This window comes from Trachypithecus francoisi, unplaced genomic scaffold (assembly GCF_009764315.1).
Source record: "Trachypithecus francoisi isolate TF-2019V2 unplaced genomic scaffold, Tfra_2.0 Lachesis_group2, whole genome shotgun sequence".
Lineage (NCBI taxonomy): Eukaryota > Metazoa > Chordata > Mammalia > Primates > Cercopithecidae > Trachypithecus > Trachypithecus francoisi.
In genome coordinates, this window is record NW_022681465.1 from 169,969,324 (window position 1) to 169,991,356 (window position 22,033).

At 38.5% G+C, this 22,033-nt stretch overlaps 1 protein-coding gene across 12 annotated transcripts in view; it reads right to left on the minus strand.

The window, feature by feature from the left end:
- Nucleotides 1-22,033, minus strand: part of SNCAIP (synuclein alpha interacting protein) — a 153,937-nt gene that overhangs the window by 29,117 nt on the left and 102,787 nt on the right. For 11 of the 12 annotated variants that reach the window (XM_033181436.1, XM_033181443.1, XM_033181437.1 and 8 more), the window contains 3 exons: nucleotides 10,390-11,261; nucleotides 8,643-8,822; nucleotides 3,516-3,629 (listed from right to left, as the gene is read on the minus strand). In XM_033181436.1, the coding sequence (XP_033037327.1) occupies nucleotides 3,516-3,629; nucleotides 8,643-8,822; nucleotides 10,390-11,261 (1,166 nt within the window). The remainder of the gene's footprint in view (nucleotides 1-3,515; nucleotides 3,630-8,642; nucleotides 8,823-10,389; nucleotides 11,262-22,033) is intronic. The other variant, XM_033181447.1, reaches the window with a different exon arrangement.

Below are 22,033 nucleotides of genomic sequence, written 5' to 3' on the forward strand. Positions count from 1 at the left end.
TAAATACAGTGTAGGCAAAGGTGCTCTTAGTAAATGTTCAATGCCATGATGCAGATTGTTTTTGTGGAAGAATCTCCTGACTAAAAGTCACATGAATGATTCAGAAACAAAAGGAATCACAGGTTTGATGTTGAAAGTAACATAGAGTCCACTGGACTAATGACCAACGCAGAGTAGGCAGAGGCTCCCAAGCAGTGGAGGGCAGGAAGCTGTGCTGGAAGAGCCTGGAAGAGAAAACCTGAACCTTCACGTTTGAATAAAACAGCCCAAGTTACACAGGCAGAAGCTTTGAATTGAGATAATTCCATCTCAATTGTTTTGCCAGCAACATCTTCCTCAAGGGCCAGCAAAGCAGGCCTCTCTGAGGACACACCCTGCTTGTTTCTCGGGTGTCCCTGAGGCTTCCACCTTCACATTCCCTGTGGCTAGTTCTGCTAGGTACAATCAGGCAATGAAATAATTGCACCCCCTGAGACTTCATGTGTCAAGATGAAGAAAATCAATTCCTATCACCCAGGGATCTCTCACTCCAGGAGACCACTAAAAACTGTTGGCTACCCTGCGGTACTAGAGTCTTTAAAGGTAATTTTTACAAGAAAAAGGACACAAATTGGGAGTCACGTGGAGCCCATTCCTTAGGAATCTATATGAAGGGCAGAGAGCAACTAAAATAAACCAAGAGAGGAATTTTCCTCTGTGCTGTCCTTTCCAGGGGCATTTACTGAAGAAACAAAGCCGGGACACACTCAAATGCCTGCTGGATGTAGAAAAACTTGCATGTGCTGAATCCATTAGAAAACTGTTCAGTAACAGTCTTCCTTGTGAAAATATTAGGCTTGTAATGGTTCCAAGTTCAGCATCTCCACAGGTTATCTGTTACATAAGTGGCTGTGGCGGATGTAGGATGGCTGGACAGCATTTGCAGTTCTAATGGGCTTCTACATTTTTCAGTTGGGTAAGAATGATCTCCTAAGGGCACTGCTAGACTGCCCCCCTCAGAGCTGTATCTTAGGTCATAAAAATGCATATCATCTTGAAATAACAACCTGAGTATTGATACTAGAGTGAAGCAAACGTTTGACACACAGCTCTTCAAACAGGTCACCAATTTCCATATTTCCCTCTAGTCCCACCAAGTCAGTCACACTGTGACCCAACCAGTCCCAGAAAAAGGGCACTTTATTTTGTTCAGTCCCAATAGCTTTAAAATTATGAGAAACCTGCTGTGAGAGCTGAATAAAGAAACTGGCATATGTAATCAACATTTCCCAAGACAAAGAATGCCGAATGCCCAATTATTTACTTAGAGTCTCAGAACGGCCATGTAATTCTTTCCTCCTTTTCTTTGGCAAGCTCTACCAAAAGTGCAGGCAGCCTTTCCACTGACACTTAAAATTCCTTTTTAGGTTTTAATATAAGCAAATGAAATCAGGGACATGGAATAACTATTCACACAATTAAATAAAACTCTGTTTTAGACTCAAAATGATTAGGAAGATGAGTATTGATCCAATTCTTCTGATCATTTGAAAATCCTATTCTCTTCTTTGCCAGTATAGATGTTCTTTGACTTACAATGGGGTTATGACCCGATAAACCCATCCTAAGTTGAAAATATTGTTAAGTAGAAAATGCATTTAATACACTGTAGGGTATTGGTTGTTTACCCTTGTGATCACGTGGCTGTTGGGAGCTGTGGCTGCCATGGCCTAGCATCACAAGAATATCGTGCTGTATATCACTAGCCTGGGAAATGATCAAAATTCAAACCTGACGTATGGTTTCTACTGACTGTACATCTCTTTCACACCACTGTAAAGTCGAAAAATCATAAGTTGAACCATTTTAAGTTGGAGAGCGTCTGCATAAGCAAAAAATGGCATCCTTACATCATGCCTTATTAACCACTAATCATTGTTTTCAGGACACTGTGGATGGGAACTAGGAAGTACAATGCACAAAGAACACAAAGTATAATATTTCAAAGACGGTGACTTTTACAAATTTTAATGTTGGGCCTGCTCCTTTCTCCATTTCATAAATTTGGTACAGTTGCAAATTTCTTCAGTGAGTAGTGTGAAGTACTCCAAATATTACAATGTATTGTTAGATGAAACTGCAAAAAAAAGTCTTCTTCAGCTGTATCAGTGCCTCTACAAACAATTTGCATACATTTTCTATACAAATGGGGACAAAACAGAATCTGGCCCTGAAGTGAGAGAACCTGAGTTGAAATCTAGTCTTTGCTCTTACTAGCCATTAGACCATGTGCAAGTCATGTAACTCTCTTTCTTCAGACTCCTCATCTGTGGAATGGGGATAAACACAACAAGCTCTCACAGGGTTGTTTTGAGGAATAAATCAGATAATGTACACAAAATCCAACGGCATGGTGCCTGGCACACACAGGAAACATTTTACATGTGTATATATAGCATATAAAAACATGTTTTTATGTAATATATATTACACACACACACACACACACACACATTAGTAGAAGTTACCACGGCACAGAATAAACTATCCCTAAGGATGATTCCCGCTAAAGAAAGACTGTGGTAATAGTGTTGTCTACTTTTTGAACTTGAGATTGTCATACTTGAAAAAGCATAATCTCTTGTTGACAATGCTGCAGTTTACTTCTACTGGGAAAGTTTATGAAGCCAAAGGGAATACAGTTAAATGCATGAGAAGCAATTTTCTTTGCCACAAATACAATTAAATCTATTTAACACAGTACTATTATTTCTAAGACTGAGATTGGTATTTTGTGCTTCCAATTTTTAAAAAAGATAATTCACAGTCACATTCTCCAAAGGGAGGTAGTCATTTTTCTTTTTAACTGCAAACACTGGATTGTGATCTGTGTACACGAATTAATGTTGGGATTTCCTAATGCGAAAATTGATTGCAACGGAGAGCCATCTAGTTAGTGTGCTTATTCATCTTTGAGTGAGACTGCCTTGATTAATATCTTATAAAGATTTTCCTTTTAACTTTGGGTTCAAGAAATGTATCATTGTTCCTTTTGATAAATGTTAAATGTGTTTATTGTAAAAAATTTGGAAAATACTGAAAAATTTAAAAAAATAGAAAATCGAAGCCACTTGTACTTCTCCTCTGAGTGATAACTACTATAAACATGTTGTGATATATTTCTTTTTAGTATTATTTTCTATTTCTCTTTATCTCCAAAATTTAAAGTTGGTGCTAAATTATAGGACCAGTTTTGTATCATACATATTTGTTTAGTACTATATAATGAACATTTTCCCATAAAATGTCATCAATGGCTGCAGCTTCATTACCCACCATCTGTTGTGGAATATTTATTTAGGCTGTTGTAAACTATTTTTTCATTAAAAAGAAAACAGCAACAAATATCATTGGTTATATACCTTTGGATACATTTTCTATGATTTCTTATGTTTGGATTTTGATGGACTAATAATAAAAAAGTAGGAAGATTATATGGTACACAAAGGGAAGATACTTAAAAAACTCCTTCATACCTGGCCATAGCAACCTGCGTAATGAATAAGGCTTGGAAAATCCTTAGAACAACTCAGTTCTGCGATGGCTTCTGTTTCACTCACCATCCAGCGTACGCACTCCAATTGACCATTCTAGGTTTTAAAAAAGAAAGAGAGATGGAAATTCAAGGTAATTCAGGTTTGAAAAACACATTGAAGATGGTAATTTTACCAAGGAAAGAAATCATATAAATTCTGGCATTTATATCTGGCTTAATTTATTTATGATATAAAGATATCATTTATTATATTCCTGCTCTGTGGATTTGGCTCAAAATCAATTGCAGAATTTTTATTTAAGTTCATTTTCATAATTGTAATCAGTTATTTTAAATTCACTTTAGTAAGGTATATTTGTATACTATAAAATATAATCTTTTAAAGTATACAGTTTGATGTATTTTGACAAATATGTATACTCCTGTAACTACAACTTCAATCAAGACAAAGAACATTTCTATTACCCCTAAAAGTGTTCTAGTACTCTTTGGTTCTCACCCTCCTCACCTTCATCCCAGACAACCACTGATAAGATTTCTGTCACAATAGATTAGTGTATGTACTCTCGTGTCTGGCTTCTTTTACATAGCAGGCCTTTGGGACTCATTCAAGCTACTGCTTGTATCAGTAATTTATTCCTTTTCTCTTGTTAAGAAGCATTTCATTGTACAATTATACCACAATTTATTTATCCAATAACTTATTGATAGACATGTGGATTGCTTTGACTTACGGGATATTATTAATAAAGTTGCTATGAATACTTTTTATGAATACATGCTTTTATTTCTCCTGGGTAAATAATGGAATTTCTGAGTCGTATGGTAGCTGTATATTTGACTTAATAAAAAGCCATCAAACTAGTTTCTAAAGTGATTGCCCACTTGACATCACCACCAGCATCATATGAGCATTCTAGTTGTTTCAAAACTAAACTAACACATGGTATGGTCAGTTAATCAGTATTCTTCGATTAAGTTTCATAAGATGCACAACTGTTTTCCAATCCCCAAATAATCATATTTGTTAATGAAAAATCAGTAAACTCATATTTGAACTGAAAAATTTCATTAAGGGATGTGGTAAATATCTTAATTAGTAAAATACTAAACGATTTTAAAAAGGGAAATTATCTTTTATTATATACAAATCATATAACTATGGATACAGAAAGTAAAATATCCTCAACTTTTACACATTTAAGGAAACCAACCCTCTTGACCTTTAGGGTCAAGTAAAAGTAGGCAGAAAAAAAGAGTAGGATTTTCTTATAGTCATTTATGAGGATTTTTTACCCTCATAATTTTTTAAAAATTTCTCATAATTTTGAGAAACTTAAACCTCTCTCAAAAAGCAATCAAGTCATGTAAATAGCTACAATATAGTCCATACATATCTGTAGAAAATGTTCCCTACCACTTATAGAGCAGTATGATATATAACCCAGATATATATCTCCTAGTGATTAAAACCCAGATTGTGATATGGATTTAAATCTTAATCTGCCACTTAGTTACAAGACCATGGACAAATTACTTTACCTCTCTGATACTCAATTTTCTTAACTGTGAAACAGTGAAATACCAGGGATAATAGTAACTACCTCATAGAGTTACCATGAAGATAAAATGAGGTAAAGCATGTAAACTTACTAAGCAGAAAATACTTGTTACCTTCTATTAGAATGCTCTCTTAGATCTCACAATAACTCTGTCAGACAAATGAAACATTCAACTGCCTTCCTAGTTTGCAGCTTGTGGGATTTTAGCCCAGGAGAAAAGAGGTATGGTTGGCAGGGAGCCAGGGGAGGCTTCACGAAGGGTAGCATTTAAATTAGTAGAATAGGATTACTTTCTCTTTATTTTAGAATTCTATCATTTAACTGTTCAAGGGTAAAAATCTATTCTAAAAGGAGGACAATGAGGTAATCTGCTCATTCTTCATTTTATTCCATTTGGATAACAGAACTCCCAACTATTCACATGCAGATTCTATTCTCTTGAGGTATTTGCCCTGGGAGGTTGGTCTGTATGAGTTGGCTCCCTGCCCCTCTGGCTGGATCTGGCTGATGGAGAGCAGTGGCAGATCAGGAAAGGAGAGTGCATCTGAGGCCCTCTCTGTGGGGTTGCCATTGGCCAACTGAGTCCCTTAAAAAGCTCAAAAGTAAGCTAGTCCTTTGTACTCAGCCCTCTTTCCCTTTCCCAGTTTTGGGGAGGTAACTGTGTCCTGGTTGCTAAATAAAGACCCCATGGTACTGCACTTTCCTTTACGAACTCCCTTACCTTCAACCATCCTTTTATATATAATCCATTAATTACACACTTTCCTTAAATTTCACAATTGAAGCATGCCAAATGTTTCCTACCAGGATTAAAAACAAAAAACTACTAACACACTAATACAATGTGCTTCATTCCTCTAAATGAAGAAAGGAATAGCAACCATACTGATCTGTATGGGTATCAGTAAGGTTATGTGTTTGAAGTCATGTTACTCCCAGATGGACACTTGGCTTTTTGGCTTAATCAAAAGGACTGAATGAGAAGTGAAAAGGGAATTAAGATTATTTCATTCCTAGACTGTTTAAGTCTTAAAATAATTTCTTCTTCTGTCCTGTTTTAGAAAACAGACTGCTCTCACCTTTTAGAAATATTTATTTCCAATTACTTTACTTAATCATTTCTAAAGGAAACTCAATAATACCCTGAACTCCCACAGTATCTACTTTTGGGTATCCCAGAAGTAGTCAATGAATTCCGCATGTAACCGGCAGAATTTATTATGTTCCATTCCAGGAGTTTAATAGTGAGGGAGATGTTCTTTAAGCCCTGATATGACTTCAAAGCCCCTGTTCTCAGGTAATCTTTCTATTTGATACCTTATCCCTGACTCTGCTTCCTGTCAGCCAAGTCATATTATCTTAGCAGCTTCTGTTATTTGTACCAACTTTGTTGGTACAAATGGAGCCCTCAAAACTGCTTAATGAGGTGAAACACCACTAGTTGGTTACTGGTGTTCAAAACAAGGTCCTAAAACAAAATGATGACTCTTTAGGACTCTCTCAATGTCATCAATGTTCATCAAAATACACTGAATGGACTGAGACAAAATATGTGTCAGGACAGATTTCTAAAGAGGGAAGCAATTGTTATAAAATATTTGTATTTACTGCTTTTGTAAATTCTAGAATAAAGGAAAAGAACATTCAAATCATTGTCTGGAAGCAAAGTATGAAAAGCCTGAGATCTCAAACTTATAAAAGTTTTTGAGTCTTATGGGTTTGAAATCTTTTTCATTAAAAGGAAAAACAAAACTGTTCTTTAAGTTTGCACACTGATTGTATGATGGCAATCTTATGTTGACAGTAGGAATATAAGAATGAATTAACACTTAATATGGATATCATAGAAGGTGTTTATGCTGAAGACTGGCGTAATGACCACTAACTTTCTTATGTACCTTCTACTCAGAGATTTTTAATCTATCAAAACAAGCCCTAGGGCATATAAATTTTAAAAAATTCTTGTCATCTACCTATATAAATAATCTACCATTAGGAAGACTAATGAGAACTGTATTTTATAGACACTAAAACAGGAAGGCAAATCTTAACACTCATTGGCACTGCAAGAATATTTTATTCATCACTGACACATACTCACTGATGTCTACAGGACTCTGTCACAGGACTATGTCCCAAATTTGCCATCCTGTACTTGTGTTACTGATAACTTAGCGGTCTTCTCCACTAGCTATTAGCACCTTAAAAGTAGGGACCATGACTTACACAAATTTGTATTGCTAGCCACCAAACACAGTACCTGGTAAACTTGGTACACTTTGTTAAGCTCAACTATATTAAATCTTGACTTTACATTTGACTTACCTGTCTTCACGATAGTTGCCTGTAGTTTAGTTTTGTCTTTCTTAATGATAGCTGCCTGCAGTTTAGTTTTTAATTCGACATCATATCATTTACAACCAAAGGAAAATGATACCCACAAGGGTCATAGATTTATTTTGTTTAAAAATTATTTTCTATACTAGATTTGAAGTATACCTTATTAATTACTTTGCTTAACTGAGCAAAATTAAATAAAATGGAAATTATTTTTTAATGTATAAAAGTTTGCTGAATCATCAAATTAAAAATACAGAAAAATCAGGTTTGCATAAAAAATATATTCAGGTAGAACTGCAGTTGATTTTTTTTTAAATGTAATGTTCTTTAGTGACGTAGGTTTCTCTAACAAATTCCCCTCATCAATTTCAATATAACTTCATTTATAAAAATTGTGATTATTCAGCTTTTAGAAGACACAACTAATATGTAAAACAAAATACATATGCAAAAGTACAAGATGTACTATATTTCCCTGAATGTCACTTCTGGCTTTTTAATAAATATGATTGGATTCTACATTTATTTGCCAAAGATCTTTTAGGTAATTTTAGTTGAATAGCTAATCTTCTAGTGATGTACTATATTTTGCAGAGGCACTTGCTGCAGTGCTATAAAAGTCCATGTTTTCTTGTCTCACAGTTTCTAGGTTTTAACTCTATCCCAGTCGACATTAATTTGTGTAGTTTTTGACAGCACACTGTGCTCTGCAAGAGCTAAACTCAAACTCGGCACTGATACTCTAAAAAATTCTTGATACTGAAGACACTTAAACTTCAGATGTGATCCGTTAAGAGCCCACTTTGTGATCTGAAATACTCCCGAGTGCTAGCATCCTTAAAAATACACCTTCCTCACATTTGTCTTGCTCATTATTCTCATATTAAGAAGAAATGAGTGTCTATGATAGATCCAGGTGTGGTTAAGAAGCTAAATTGTAATCCCTATGAATAATAAAAGTTCTTAGAACCACAACATATCATTTTCCTTTCTCTTTAGTAGCAGATTGACAAAACTGGGAATTTAGTCTCAAAATCTCAAAGCAGTGACTGAAATGATTACTCTCTTAAATGCAGTATATTCATTTGTTCTTTGCTTGACAAATCACTCTCTTCTCTGCCTTCCAACACTTTAGCTCACAAGGAATCTTAAAAAAATAGAAATCCGACTTCTAGCTGTGGAGGTTCCAGCCCCCAACCAGTCACCTTAATGGCCAGGCCTGCTGGAGTCAACTTCTCAGTGTTGCGTTCATTGAGGCAGTCTTCTCCCATCAAAGAAGTGAGGTGCTGTAGACACTCTGCATGTCCCTGTGATGCCGCAATATGTAATAGATTGTTTCCATTTTCATCGTGAATTTTGTCTAGATTGTCTGCAGCTAGGTGTGGCTGTATAAACAGTAAGATTAGAAAGCCCAAGTCAATAAATCAGAGCAAGACCCTGTGGGCGTTTTTCCCTGGGCGCTGAAAAGAAGAAATGAGCTTATAGACGTTCTGGTGGCAGCCTTGGGGATCTAATAAATCAGAGTATCTTGCTATTATTCTTTGTTACAATATGCTTTAGAACATGAGTTCTCAAGAGACAGATCTTCACACGAGACATGGCAACAGGGCTAGGGCCAATGATGTGTGGAGGCTTCAAGTTGGCTTTCTAAACAACTATAATGACATTTACAATAATTGTCAGGTTCCTTGTCTGTCTCCCCTACTTGATTGTGAAGTCCTTGAGGGTTGGGGCTGGGTTTTATTTCCTGTTTTAGGTTTGTTGAATGAATGAGCTATTTGTTTCTACCTGCTTATTTTGCCTTGGATTGTAGAGAACTGGCTTTGGCAAACTACCTGATGACTGCTGGTATCTGGAGGCTACATGGCTTTGGTTTTCTCATCTCTAGTGAAGTTTTGTCCCTTGACTATGAACTAGTTGATAGAGATTTTTGGGTGAACTGAGAGTTGTTGTTAGCATTTGGGAAACATGAAAACATGAGAAGGACAAAAGAAAGGAACGAACCAAAGAGAATTAGCGGGAAGAGCCAGGAAAATGGAAAAGACATTTTCAGGAGAAAATACTACTACTACTTTATTTCATAAAATTATTCAATTATATCACCCTATCACAATAGTATTTATGATAATAGAGCAAGTATATTGTACTTAAGTATGCATGGCTTTACAGTAAGTAGAATCACATTGCCAAGATGTGATGATTTTCCTGAATGAGACTTTAATTAGCATCATAGTATGAGCCCACGCTTGCTACTGTTTGATCCAAGTCTGGAAGCCAGAAAAGAACAATGTAGGCAGATGGAGTGCTATTTAAGTTTAGCTCTCTCTGAGCCTAAACAGAACAGACTTTTCTTACATCATGTTACTCTATTTCTAGAGTCTTTGGAAAAGCTTCATGTTCCCTAGACATGCAGAGCTGGAAGTAAGTAAAAACTCCACCTGGGTCAGAGGGCAATGAAGCTCTTGGGTAAGCTTCTATCTACAAATGCTTTTCAAACAACCTTGTCCAACTCTTCTGAATAATGATCAGGACAAAACAGAAGACCCTCTGTTTACATATCCGGCAGGTCCACCATCAGCCAAGAATTGACATCCCCACAAATAACTGCATGAGAGCATTGGGAACCATTTGAAAAGCAAAAAGAAAGACATTAAGATTCAAGTTAAAGAAAGTGCAGGGCTCTCTTTGTTTGAGATTGAGTCTTCTTTTCAGTTGAATTCATGCAAAGTTAAAATGAAGTAACACTCACTCTCTAGCCATTTGTTTTCCCTGTATTAACCTCATAACTTCTTATTTTAAAACTCAAAAGGTCACATCTCCCAACGAAAGCCACAAGTAAAGATTAAGTAAGAACCAAAACAAATGCAGCATCGTTCTGTTACTAACGAATGCAGCTGATAAAAAAGGAATCTGCAGTCTAGTGACATGTATACCGAACTAGATTATACTTACCAGGAGAGAGATCTGTCCTTCTTTAACAATGTTCAAGATGCTTTTTACTTTTTTCAGATACTCACTCCTTTCTTCTGGGCCTTGGGAGCTGGTCCAGTTCAGGCCACTGACCTGCTCTTCTGGTTTGGATTCTGCTGCTGAGGATTGCAGGTGGAAGGCCCTGAGCTGGCAGTCTGGTGTTGTCTTCTCAACTTTTCGACCATGAGGATCACTAAATGTCTTGTTTAGGAAGTCTTTACTCTGGTTTTCAGGCTCATATGCAGAGCCACATTTAACCAGAGGAGGTGAGATCTCGGTTTCTTCAGTGGCCAGCTTGTGCTGGTCGCGGATGACAGCTGATGCTTTTCTCAAGCGAGGGCTTTTCACAGGAGAAAGAACACAAAATGGTGCCATATTGGATGATGAGCTCTCAGAACTTCCTGTAGAGCAGGCTTTGCCAGAAAGGCCATTGATGGTTGTGCATAAGCCCAAAATTCTTTTTTCTGAAGTCACCTTGGTAAAAGAGGCAAGCTGCTGACTGGATTTAATATAAGGCACATCCAGAATCTCATCCATGTCGAGGTCATAGTGCTCCAGTTCGCCCAGCGATGTGCTGGGCTCAGAGCTCTTACCTGGTGGGCCACCCACTCCATCTCCAGGGCTGAGCTCCTCAGGCTGGGGGCCCAGGTCAGACTCACCCCCTTTCTGGTACTCAACCACTTTCTGGTTCTTTTGGTCATCACTTTCATTGTTCTCCAGAGTCTCTGGCTGATGTTTCAGTGGGGAAACCCGCTTCACTGGGCGGAACTTACTGTACACATCAGCGATTCCTGTGGGCTTTTGCGTGTTTGTAATAAGAGTTGAGATGCCACAATTCCAGCTAGAGCTAGAAACTGTTTTTAAAAAATTAAAATAGGAAGCTATTAATTTGGAATGCTGAACACATCTTGGCTATGCAGGTAGACGTGGTTCATTTACGTTATGTCCAAATTAAGGCACTGTGCATGACGATGACTTACAGAGAGTGCATATCGATAGAACAAAAAAAAAATCATACTTACCATTGGAAAACAATGAATAATCAAAGGAAGTTATAACATACTGACTCAAAATTAATTAAAGTAATAATAATGGTAATGGTAAACAGCTAAGTAACCAAACCCAGATAGGTATTTAGGTTTATTCCCTGGATAGATCTACCTCCCTGGCAACATTTATATATTTGTCACCACCCTGAAAAACAAGATTAGAGAATAAGATCTTCAGTGTTAAATAAACTTCCAAACTACAGAGCTTGCAGTGAGTCGAGATCGTGCCACTGCACTCCAGCCTGGGCGGCAGAGCAAGACTGCATCTCAAAACAAAACAAAACAAAACAAAAACAAACTTCCAAACTAATTTAGGGAGAAAAGGGATGTATGCTATATGCACACATGCACACACATTAGCGTGCATGTCCACATACACCCCTAATGCATAAGAAGTCCCATGTAAGAAGTGGCATATTATTTAATATTGAGCAAATGCAAACTATGATCTGCTGAGTGACTCCGTAGGTGTGCCATTAAGTGGATTAGGGAAATAATAGGAAGGAATGCAGTGCTCAGGAGCTGAAAGGACTGTGGGAGACAAGACATAGTTGAGTTAACCCCACTTTGGTCAAAGTACCTGGTCAACTATCATGCAGCAGCATTTCATGGTGCTTTCTGACATATGACACAGTGACAGAATGCACTAACACTTCACAACAGAACATGTTCTTTAAGATTCAATACTGCCCTCCATTGTTGAGAAGGCTGGAAATAAACAGGATAAGAAAGTTCTGAAAAGAAGATGGGTTAGGCAGACTGGTTATTTTTTCTAATTTCTGTGCAAAGTTTGGATAAAGATTGTGTGTTGGTTTGCATTTGAGTAAGTGTCTGGTTGTGATAGAGTAGAAAGTGAAACAGCCAGACACACCTGGAGGTGAAAGATAAGAACCATCTCTCCTAGTTATGAGAGGCTGCCTGGTGCCTTCTGTTGGGGCAAGCAGATGGAGCAACAACAGTCTCTTCAGCCATGATTATACTGCTTCCTTCCGTGCCACTCCCCTGCTAGATAAAAGATGACCCAGTACCCATGGAAACTTGCAGGTCACTGATTTATGGGTTCCTAGTTCCCTGCCACGTGGTTCCTATCATCCCCCATCAAAGGATGAGATTTCAGGGGGCATGCCCTACAGCTAGGGACCTTCCATTTCCCTCTTCTCTTCTGAAACAACAAGTGAGAAGCATGTGTATGTGTGTGTTCTTTGCTACTGGGAACAACCAAAGGAAAAAAGAACATGAGATGGGTGTATATTCACATCTGTAACTTCTGCAATAGCCCTTGGCTATGACTGACTCTTAGGGTGAAAGTGGAACATACATTATTAAAGTTCCCTAAATTTAAGCTACTGGTCATTCTTCTCCCTGCTGGGATATGTTCTAAAAGGATTCAGAGAAGTCCTTGAATCAAGCTAAGGGGATGAGAGTGAGTGCTCTGAACGTGAATGCTATATAACTATCTGTGAGTTATTTCCCTGAAACTGACCACAATTTTGCATGAGGTTTCCAAGGGTCTGCACTGTGCAGTCTACTTCTCAGACCTTTCTGGCTCTGACTTTTTAGAATCTAAGAAGAGAATACTATGAGCTGTGGAAGGAGGGCTGGATTCTCTCCAATAAGGAATGTAGAAGAGAATGTTCCAGAAGGGAAGGAAGGTATCTAGATGGTCTTAGGCTGCTGCTTTTTTTCCCTTTTGTTGGCTCTAGTTCTGAGTTGTACACAGTGCTTGGCATAGATCAGACAATTAACAAATGCTAGTATGTGAATTTGAATCTCACTTTGCACAACACCTTAAATCTTCTAAAATGTACAAAGTGCATCCTTCTGAGGGATTTACAGTTTGATTTCACAGGGGACAAAATCCTGGTAATAAACTCAGTGGAGTGATAATCACCAGTAAGAGCTCAATTTGCTAAAGTTATTTATGAAATGTAAATACGCAAAGGCAAAGACTAATTCCAGTTGGTCTCTTATAAATTTAAAAGTTTTCTATGTTTCATGTGACCTTTTCTCTCTAAAAATATAAAGCCATGAAAAATTAATGTCTGCCAGAAATTTCTGCCAAGCCTTTCTCTCTTCAAGAACACATGGTTACTTACTTAATTAAAACAGCGGAGATAGTGGACATAGAGTTTATAAGATGCAAATATGCCTTTAATTTTATTCATCAACTTTCTGCAAGGCTTTAAATAAAATGGAAAAAAATGTATATATATACTCATAGACATTTCTGAGAGACACTCTTATTATTGAGTATATTTGGTAATATTTTGCCAATTACCTTGATTTCTTTGGAACCTCTAGAAAATGTGCATCTCAGAATGTAATAAAAAAATTTAAAGCCACATAACTTAGTAGGTCAATACAACGAGTGCATTGTACCAATATATTTATGTGTTATATAAGGTCGTAGGTTCAAAGGGCTACTCTTTTATGTTGGCTTTATTTACATGTGAAATTTTTTCCAAATGATACAGGGAAATGGATACCATATGTTTCCCAGCTGTTTTGTTCTGACAGGAGCCATTAAAAATGCTCTATGGAAATGAATTCTGTCTGGGTCTTACGAAAACACATCTTTTCACAGAAGGATCTAGAAACCGAAGAAGGAGTGCCAACATTTTGGTTTGTTGTCCCTCTCCTTCTTCAAACCTATGACTCTTTCTGAGGCTGTGAGTGAGATCTGTGTTTTCTCGTCTATGTTTTGATTGCCAAGACAAGACATCCCAGCAATGAAAAATGGATTATTTCACATGTTTTCATTAAAAGGTTCCAATTTATTGCTATATCATATACCTGGATGGGAAGACGGGCAACTTTGTGCTATATACAAAAGACAAAATTCAATTCCTTTATCGTTGCTAAGCTGTGTAATCACGTACTTTAAGAACAACACAGAAGAGGGGCTATTAATGACTAGTAAGATTTTCACTTGCAATTATTTAAATTTATCAAAAATTTCACTCATACTTTTATTTCATTGCAATGCAATAATAAATTTCTTATCATACATGGAAACAAGGTTTAGACTTATTTTGTTATTAGAAAAATTTTGAGGCTAATTTTGCTTTTTGGAAATTATGAATAAATTCTTTACATGTTAGCAAAATTTAAATCTCCCCAAATTTTATCCATTTTAGATTTGTACAAGCTCCATGACAGCAGAGTCTGTGTCTAATTTATCTCTCTATCCCTTAAAGAACCTGAAAATTGCTTTACATAAGTAGATTCATAACGACTTTTTGGTTGAATGGGCTCATTTTTAACATCTTACAGAAGTACACATGCCTAATAAGCCTTAAACCTGTCCATCTGATTACACCACAGATTTTCTAAAATGGTCAGTAAGTAAACAGACATGTATTTGCTGCTGATGTATAGGCCACAATTATCTCTTCAGATCTAGCTGACACTTGGAATACCACTGAGCTTTAGCAAAGTATTTGCCTGCTGACTGTCCACACCCATCTATTGATTGAACAAACATGTAATGCAGTCTTAGAATGTGCAAGGATTCCTGATAGGTGGACTGTTCCGATCCAAGTGCCTCATCTCTCTCCACCCTTTCCCACTCCCTCCCCTTCCCCTTTTCCCCCAATACATCCAGATGCTACTCCCCTTCCCAAAACATATTCCTTGTGATCGTGGCCTACATGGTGACAAGAACACTTATGCAGTCTTCCAAGCACTCTATCTCCAAGGCATCCTTGACTCTTCTCTTTCCTTGACCCCTGCCCTTCGTCACTCAGGCACCAAGTCCTGCTGTGTCCTTATCCTCAATCCCTCTGAAATCTGGGCCCTCTTCTTCATCATCACTAAATCGACTGGACCACACTGGGATCCTCTCCCACAGTCTCTGTAAGTTTTTCCTGGCTTCCCCTGTTCTCTTTTTTCAGTCCTGAGTGATCCTTCTTCAGTAAGTCTGACTTTGTCACCCAAAATCCACTCAAATAGTTCAGGTAGCCCTGCACTAAACAATATTTCCCCATATGTGGGTGCATATCCCTGCGATACCTAAGAGGCACACAGGAACCATGGTAATACCCCTGATTTACAGAGTGAGAATGCTATTGGCCTTCCAAATTCTCTTTCTTCTTACTAATTAATTTAAGGAGACTCATTTTGGTGCTAGAATGAATTTAGCTCCTTTCCAAAACTTACAATTCCCTATTTGAAAAATGAGACCGCAGACTTCAGGCTCAGAGATGTTCATAAGCAAATAATTAAAGGAATGTTTCATGTTCAATTTACCACATTCATTTTAATGATGACCTTGAATTTATTGCAAGTGACCATGGCATTCTATTTACAACCATAGTGACATGAAGTTTCTTTTAAAAACAAATATGTCTGAAAGTCAGGTGTTTTAGAAAAATATATTAAATAAACATAGTACAGATACAATACAGGTAAAGCAAAAATAACAGAGGTAGACTTGGGATATAACGCATGTTGTGGAAATGATACTTAAATTACCAGGTTTGTGAAACCTTGGCTTCCAGGATAATAGCTAAATTCTTTAGCATGGTATGTAGCAGCTCTTGTATTCGTTTTCTAATTTACCTTATCATCTCAGCACTCATGATTCCCAAATAATTAATTTTTCCCTGCAGCTCCACTGCTAAATTCATCCTTTCTGGATATACCATACTCTCCCTGCGTTTAAGCTTATTCTTACTTTCCTATAATGCTCTTGGCTGTCTTCTCTGCCTGAGACTGAGGCTCATCTCACAAGATTCCACTCAGGGGTTATTTCCTTCGTGCAGTTCCTGTGACTCTCCTAGGGAATAATTGCTCCTCCACTCCCCGTGCCCTGATAATACCTGCACATACCTAGGGTTGGGCATTTTGGAAATTCTGCTACAACTATTCACTCATACACCTGTTTAATCTTCCCTCCTGAGAACCCCTCAAGGGCAAAGATAGCCTGAGAACCAACTTGTGTTTATAACCAGCCCTTTGTCTAGCAGGGTGCCTTGAAGATATTGGGGACCAATGACTTAAGCTTTCAATGAATGGATGAATGAATAAAAGGGGAGATGGCCAGGGAAGGAGAAAGGGGGAAGGGAGAAAGGAAGAACGGAAGGAAGAAAGGAGGGAAGGAAAGAAGGAGGAGGGAGGGAAGGAAGCTGCCAAAACCAAAGATGAAAAGTATAGTAAATAAATGAGTTCTGACACAATGAAGTCACCTTGCCACATTTTGGGCACACCAATTGTGCCAAATATTTCAAAGACAGTGTTAGTAAGCTCTTGAAAATGTTTAGACAAGATGTGCTGCATATTAAACCACTTGCATCTATTTCCTGCAAAACATTCCTCAGTTTCCTCATCTGTAAAATGATGGGGTTAGACTATAAGATTGCTAAAACCTGATCCACCTCTAAATTTCTATGACTGTATGGAATGTCTACAAATAATAGAGCTCTTTATTCTGAATGACTCACTATGAAACACTATAATTTCTCTGGATCTATGTCTTTCACCAGATCCTCACAAATTTATAATTATGAGGCTGTGCTGATTGCTGACACAGAGCAACTGTTTGGCTCCTAAGACTGATAAATTAGTATTTTCTTAGGAAGATAATGGACAGTTTGCTGTTGCAACAGTGGATTCAATTTTCAAGACCAAACGTCAATGCTGGCTCCCAAAATGCCTATTTATTTTACTTCTAAATAGAAAGCTACGTGTCCATGTTAGAAATTTAGCTTGAGACACAAGAAGAGAAAGAAAAGGGATATGATTTAGGACAAAGTAGTGTTCCCCTACTGTTTTTCATTAAAAGTTAAATGGATTTTATTTTCCATGAGGAACAAAGTGGTCAGCTTTAGCTATAATTGTCTTCAAGTATACACAACAATATACCTCACATCCATAGCTACTGGAAACCTAGGCGCCTTCCAGAACATACTTTTGAAGTTCTTCAACATTCCATTTCCTTCCATTTTCACAGCAAAAGGAGGGGCATTATGAACGATTGGGAGTATTAATGCTAGAGTCAGGAGGTTGTTTAGTCCAATGTAAGCTGAAGCCTGTACTGCATCCACTTACTGCAGACACCTCAGGTTCTGTAAGAAGTGATGACAGGTGGCTTATCCCATGTTCTGACAGGAGGAAGAAGGCACAGTGTCTGAGTGAGGACGACTTGCTGGGTGCTCTTCTGTGTTGCCCTGAGAGATCAGACCATGACCTGATCAAAGTTAAGGCTGAGTCAAGTCTGGATTTGGAGAACTGTGATGGGGCACTGTGTTGGGAAGAGCAAAAGGGTGTGTGAGGAATGAGTGTTTCTAGGATGTTCCCTTCGGGCTGCTTGCTCATCCTTTTCATTGATGCTACAGACCCTCTAGTAAGGGTAATGTGAGGCTGAGAAAGGAGGACAGAAGGCTTGTTTATTATAGAAATGCCAGCCAACGATCTATACACATTAGGGCATTAAAACACTGTGGGGAAAGCGTCACCGATTTGGGTTCTAAACTTTCTGTCTTTAAGTGGCTACTGATATCAAGCAGCTGTCGTTGAATGTGTCTGATTCATGTTTTATTATTTCCAGCTCACATAATTTTGCACCCTATTTTCACCCATTCTTTTGTTTTGTGACAACTCATTGAAATACTCAAGCCCTACTACCCTGGATAGGAAAGATACTTCACCAAAGAGATTCCATCACGAAATCAGACTCAATATTTTGACAACTTTAAACCTTTGGGCTTCGAAAGTACAGTTTCCATAGAACAGCAGTTGGTGGGGTGAAGAAAGTTACATGGTCTTTGCATTATTGTGCCATCTATAAAGTATGCTGACCTTCACTTTGACACTAGCAAAACCTTGTGAGTGGATTAAGTTTTGTGTTCATTCCAGGCCCGTTTACCAGGTTTCCTTTCCTTCTTTCCCTCTCTCTCTTGAGGAAATGTAGGGAGAGATACATGTCAAGGGACAGTGAAAGGCTCACCATTGGAGATGCTCTGGAACAGGGCAGAGCTGTGAGCAGGCTCAGTGTGGCTTCTGGCCATGCAGCACACACACATTTTAACTGAAGGTGGCGATGTTTTACAGGGTTGATCTACCGTCAAGGACAAAGGACTCTGAGTTACTGTTCCTTGGTAAGAGAGAATAGGAGGCTGACAGCACAGGTTGTAAAATTTCTACCCTCTTCTCTCCATTTTCAGTTGACAACTCCCAAAGTGTCTGCTGATTTTACTTCTAAATATGGACTATGTGTCCACATTAGAAAATTAGCTTTAAACACCAAGACGACAAAGAAAATGGGGTGTGTCTTTAGGGTATAAAAGTGTTCCCTTCTTGTTTTATTTTTGCCAAAAGTTAAATGCATTCTATTTTTCACAAGGAACAAAGTGGTGAGTCTGTGAAAACTGGTCTTATTTTAAGAAGGACACACTTTAAGGGGAGGAGAAATGGAAGATCCAGTGCTGGCCTGCAGCCTACTCTTGCTCTTGGAAGGTCTGTGGGTCTGCCCCTGCAAGCTCCTACCATGCCTGAACCCTCAGCTACAAGACTGGAGAGAGAACAGGCAGGTACAGTGGCAAACAAAGTGGAAGGAAGAATGGACAGTGGCTCGCCGGGATTAATGAATGGCAGAGCTGCTGCACCTCCATCTTCAGGTGCAGGTCACCATACACTTCACAAATATTACTAACAAAAGCGAAAAAAAGATTTAAATATATTTTAAGAATTCCACAAAGCAATATTTCTCATTTGGAATTTTCCTAAAATGCCCTCCACTTAATACTTTAAAATTGCCGATACATTTATGTAAGCCTTTTTATGCTTCTGAGTACAAGGCAAGTGTATGATTTCATTAGACTTCCACAACTCTGGAGGATGGATAGACAGTTCTTATGTATTCTTACTTGGAAATAAATGAGAACTCAGAGAAATTTAAGTGTAATGTGGAAAATGACATAGCATGCTGACTTCTCAACTAGGACCAAGGTTCTCTGACTCTAACTTTCTTTCCGTAACACTGGAGGACTGCCTTATTGAAATTAAATTATTCCCTAAAGATACAATTCACATTTTTCTCTATTTGGGTCACATATATGCAATGGAATCCCAGAAATCAGTAGTTATACTCATTTCAGATTCACTCTAACCTAAATCCAACACTGTGTTGTCTGTCTAAATTTTGGTAACCATTTACTAGGAACCTTCTGTGTGGGAGCAAAGTTAGAAAAATAATTTATGGCCAGGCAAGGTGGCTCATGCCGGTAATCCTAGCACTTTGGGAGGCTAAGGTGGGCGGATCACTTGAGGTCAGGAGTTCACGATCAGCCTGGCCAACATGGTGAAATCCCGTTTCTATTAAAAATATAAAAATTAGCCAGGTATGGTGGTGCATGCCTATAATCCCAGCTACTCAGGAGGCTGAGGCAGGAGAATCGCTTGAACTTGGGAGGTGGAGGTTTCAGTGAGCCGAGATTGTGCCACTGTACTCCACTCCAGCCTGGGCAACACAGCAAGACTCTGTCAAAAAACAAACAAACAAAAAATAGGAAAAATAATTTTTAATGACTTTTCTTGGCTGGGCGCACTGGCTCAGACCTGTAATTTCAGTACTTTGGGAGGTTGAGGTAGGAAGACTGCCTAAAGCCAGAAATTGGAGACCAGCCTGAGTAGCAGTGAGATCCTCATCTCTACAAAGAATTAAAAAATTAGCCAGGCATGGTGGCTTGCTCCTGTAGTTTCATCTACGAGGGAAGCTGAGGCAGGAGGACTGCTTGAGTCCAGGAGCTGGAGGCTGGTGGTGGGCTATGATTGTACCAATTCACTTCAGCTGGGGTGAAAGAGTGAGACCCTGTCTACAAAAAAAAAAAAAAATCCCCCAACCTTTCTTGAAAACAGTTGAGTGGAAGGGTTTCCTTCCTCTTTATTTTTAGCAGCATTAGCCTAAATTTAGAGTCATTTTATCACTGAGAATCTGTTCTTACAGCTGCTAATTCCTTCAACTGGCTCAGGGTGGTGATCTTTTTTTCTTTTCTTTTCTTTTTTAATTTAGTAAGCAAGAAAAGCAGGAATACAAAGCACAGTCACAGTGCTAAAGCAACTCGTCATTGGCAGAATGCTATAGTACTCTTATACGGTTCATTCATCCAACAAATACATATTGAATGTCTTCTGTGCGCATGTCTCTAGGGGTGCAGGGGTGAATGAAATAGACATAATCCTGCTCAGACAATGATGCAAGTACACAGATAAATAAAAAAAAAATACTAAATGCAAACTGCCTTGAAGAAATAAGGAGGGGACTGGAATAGAAAATAGATGAGAACCTCAACAAGGAGGTGACGTTTAAGCTAAGACCTGGAGGATGAGAAGAAGCCAATTATGTGAGAAACTGGGAGATAATATAAAAGATAATTTTACGAAGATCTGAGTAGGTAGAAGGAAGGACATCTCCAAGTGTCTAAAGCAGAGAGAATCTGGCAGGTTCTGTAGCTGTTATTGCTAGATCAGAGTGGGTCAGAGTCAAAGGAAGCAAAGTTGAAGCTGGGGGAGGTTATCAAGGACCCCTGATAACCCCCATTTGGGGGTTTTATTGGCCACAACAAAGAGTTTGTTTATTATTTTAACTGAAATGGGCATTTCTGAGGGGTTTTACAGAGAAGTGGGTGTCTTCGGAGTCCAGAAGGGGAAGAGGGAGCTCTCAGTAGCTGCTTTGGTAAGACACTAATTCCATTTATGAGGGCTCCATCCTCTTGACTAATCACTTCTGCAAAGATTCCACCTCCAAGTACCATCATCTTGAGAGTTAGGTTTCAACATACAAATTCTGGAGGGACATAAACATTTAGTTTATAGCATGGGGATATACTTTGAGCACAGAGACTCAAGACCTGGTGATGAATTGATATGGGACATCAGGGAAAGCAAGAAAATCTGAGTGCAGTTCACTGAGGAGGGAGTCTGAGGAGCAACACTTCAGGCAGGGGAATTCAAAAATTTCTCTTTAGAATTCCATGAGACTTCTAATGTAGACACTGAGTGGGCCATTAAATAGGAGGCTGGAGTGTGGAGAGGATTCCCAGCAGCACGTAGATGGTATTTGAAGCTGTAAGCATGTATGAGAGACCAACTGAGAGGCTGAGAGGGCAGAGGGAGGGTCCCATTAAATATTTAGTCCCACTTGACTACTGAAAGGTCAAATTTAGAGGGAGGAGGAGTTGCAAAGGAAGACTAAGAGGGTGTTAGAGTGTTAGGAGAAAAATGAGGAGAGAGGTGGTCTCACAAAGCCAAGAGAGGAGACTGTTTCCAGAAAGGAGGGGCCTATTGTCTCAGCTAATGCTGACAGGTCAAGAAAGATGAGAATAGCAAAGTGTCAGTGCATTTGACAGCATGGAAGCCATCACCTTCCCTAGAGAGATGGAAATCATACTAGGGATGTTTAAAGTAAATAGAAAGTTGGGGACAGGGGAGGGAGTTTCTCATGACTTTTTAAAGCAGGTTGGCTATAAATGGAGGGTTGGCAAGGAGGAGCAAATAGGATGGGAGCTTCTAGAAGTGGTTTGTTTGTTTTTTAAGATGGAAGGTAGAGAATGTTTGTATGATGAGGATAATGGCCTCAT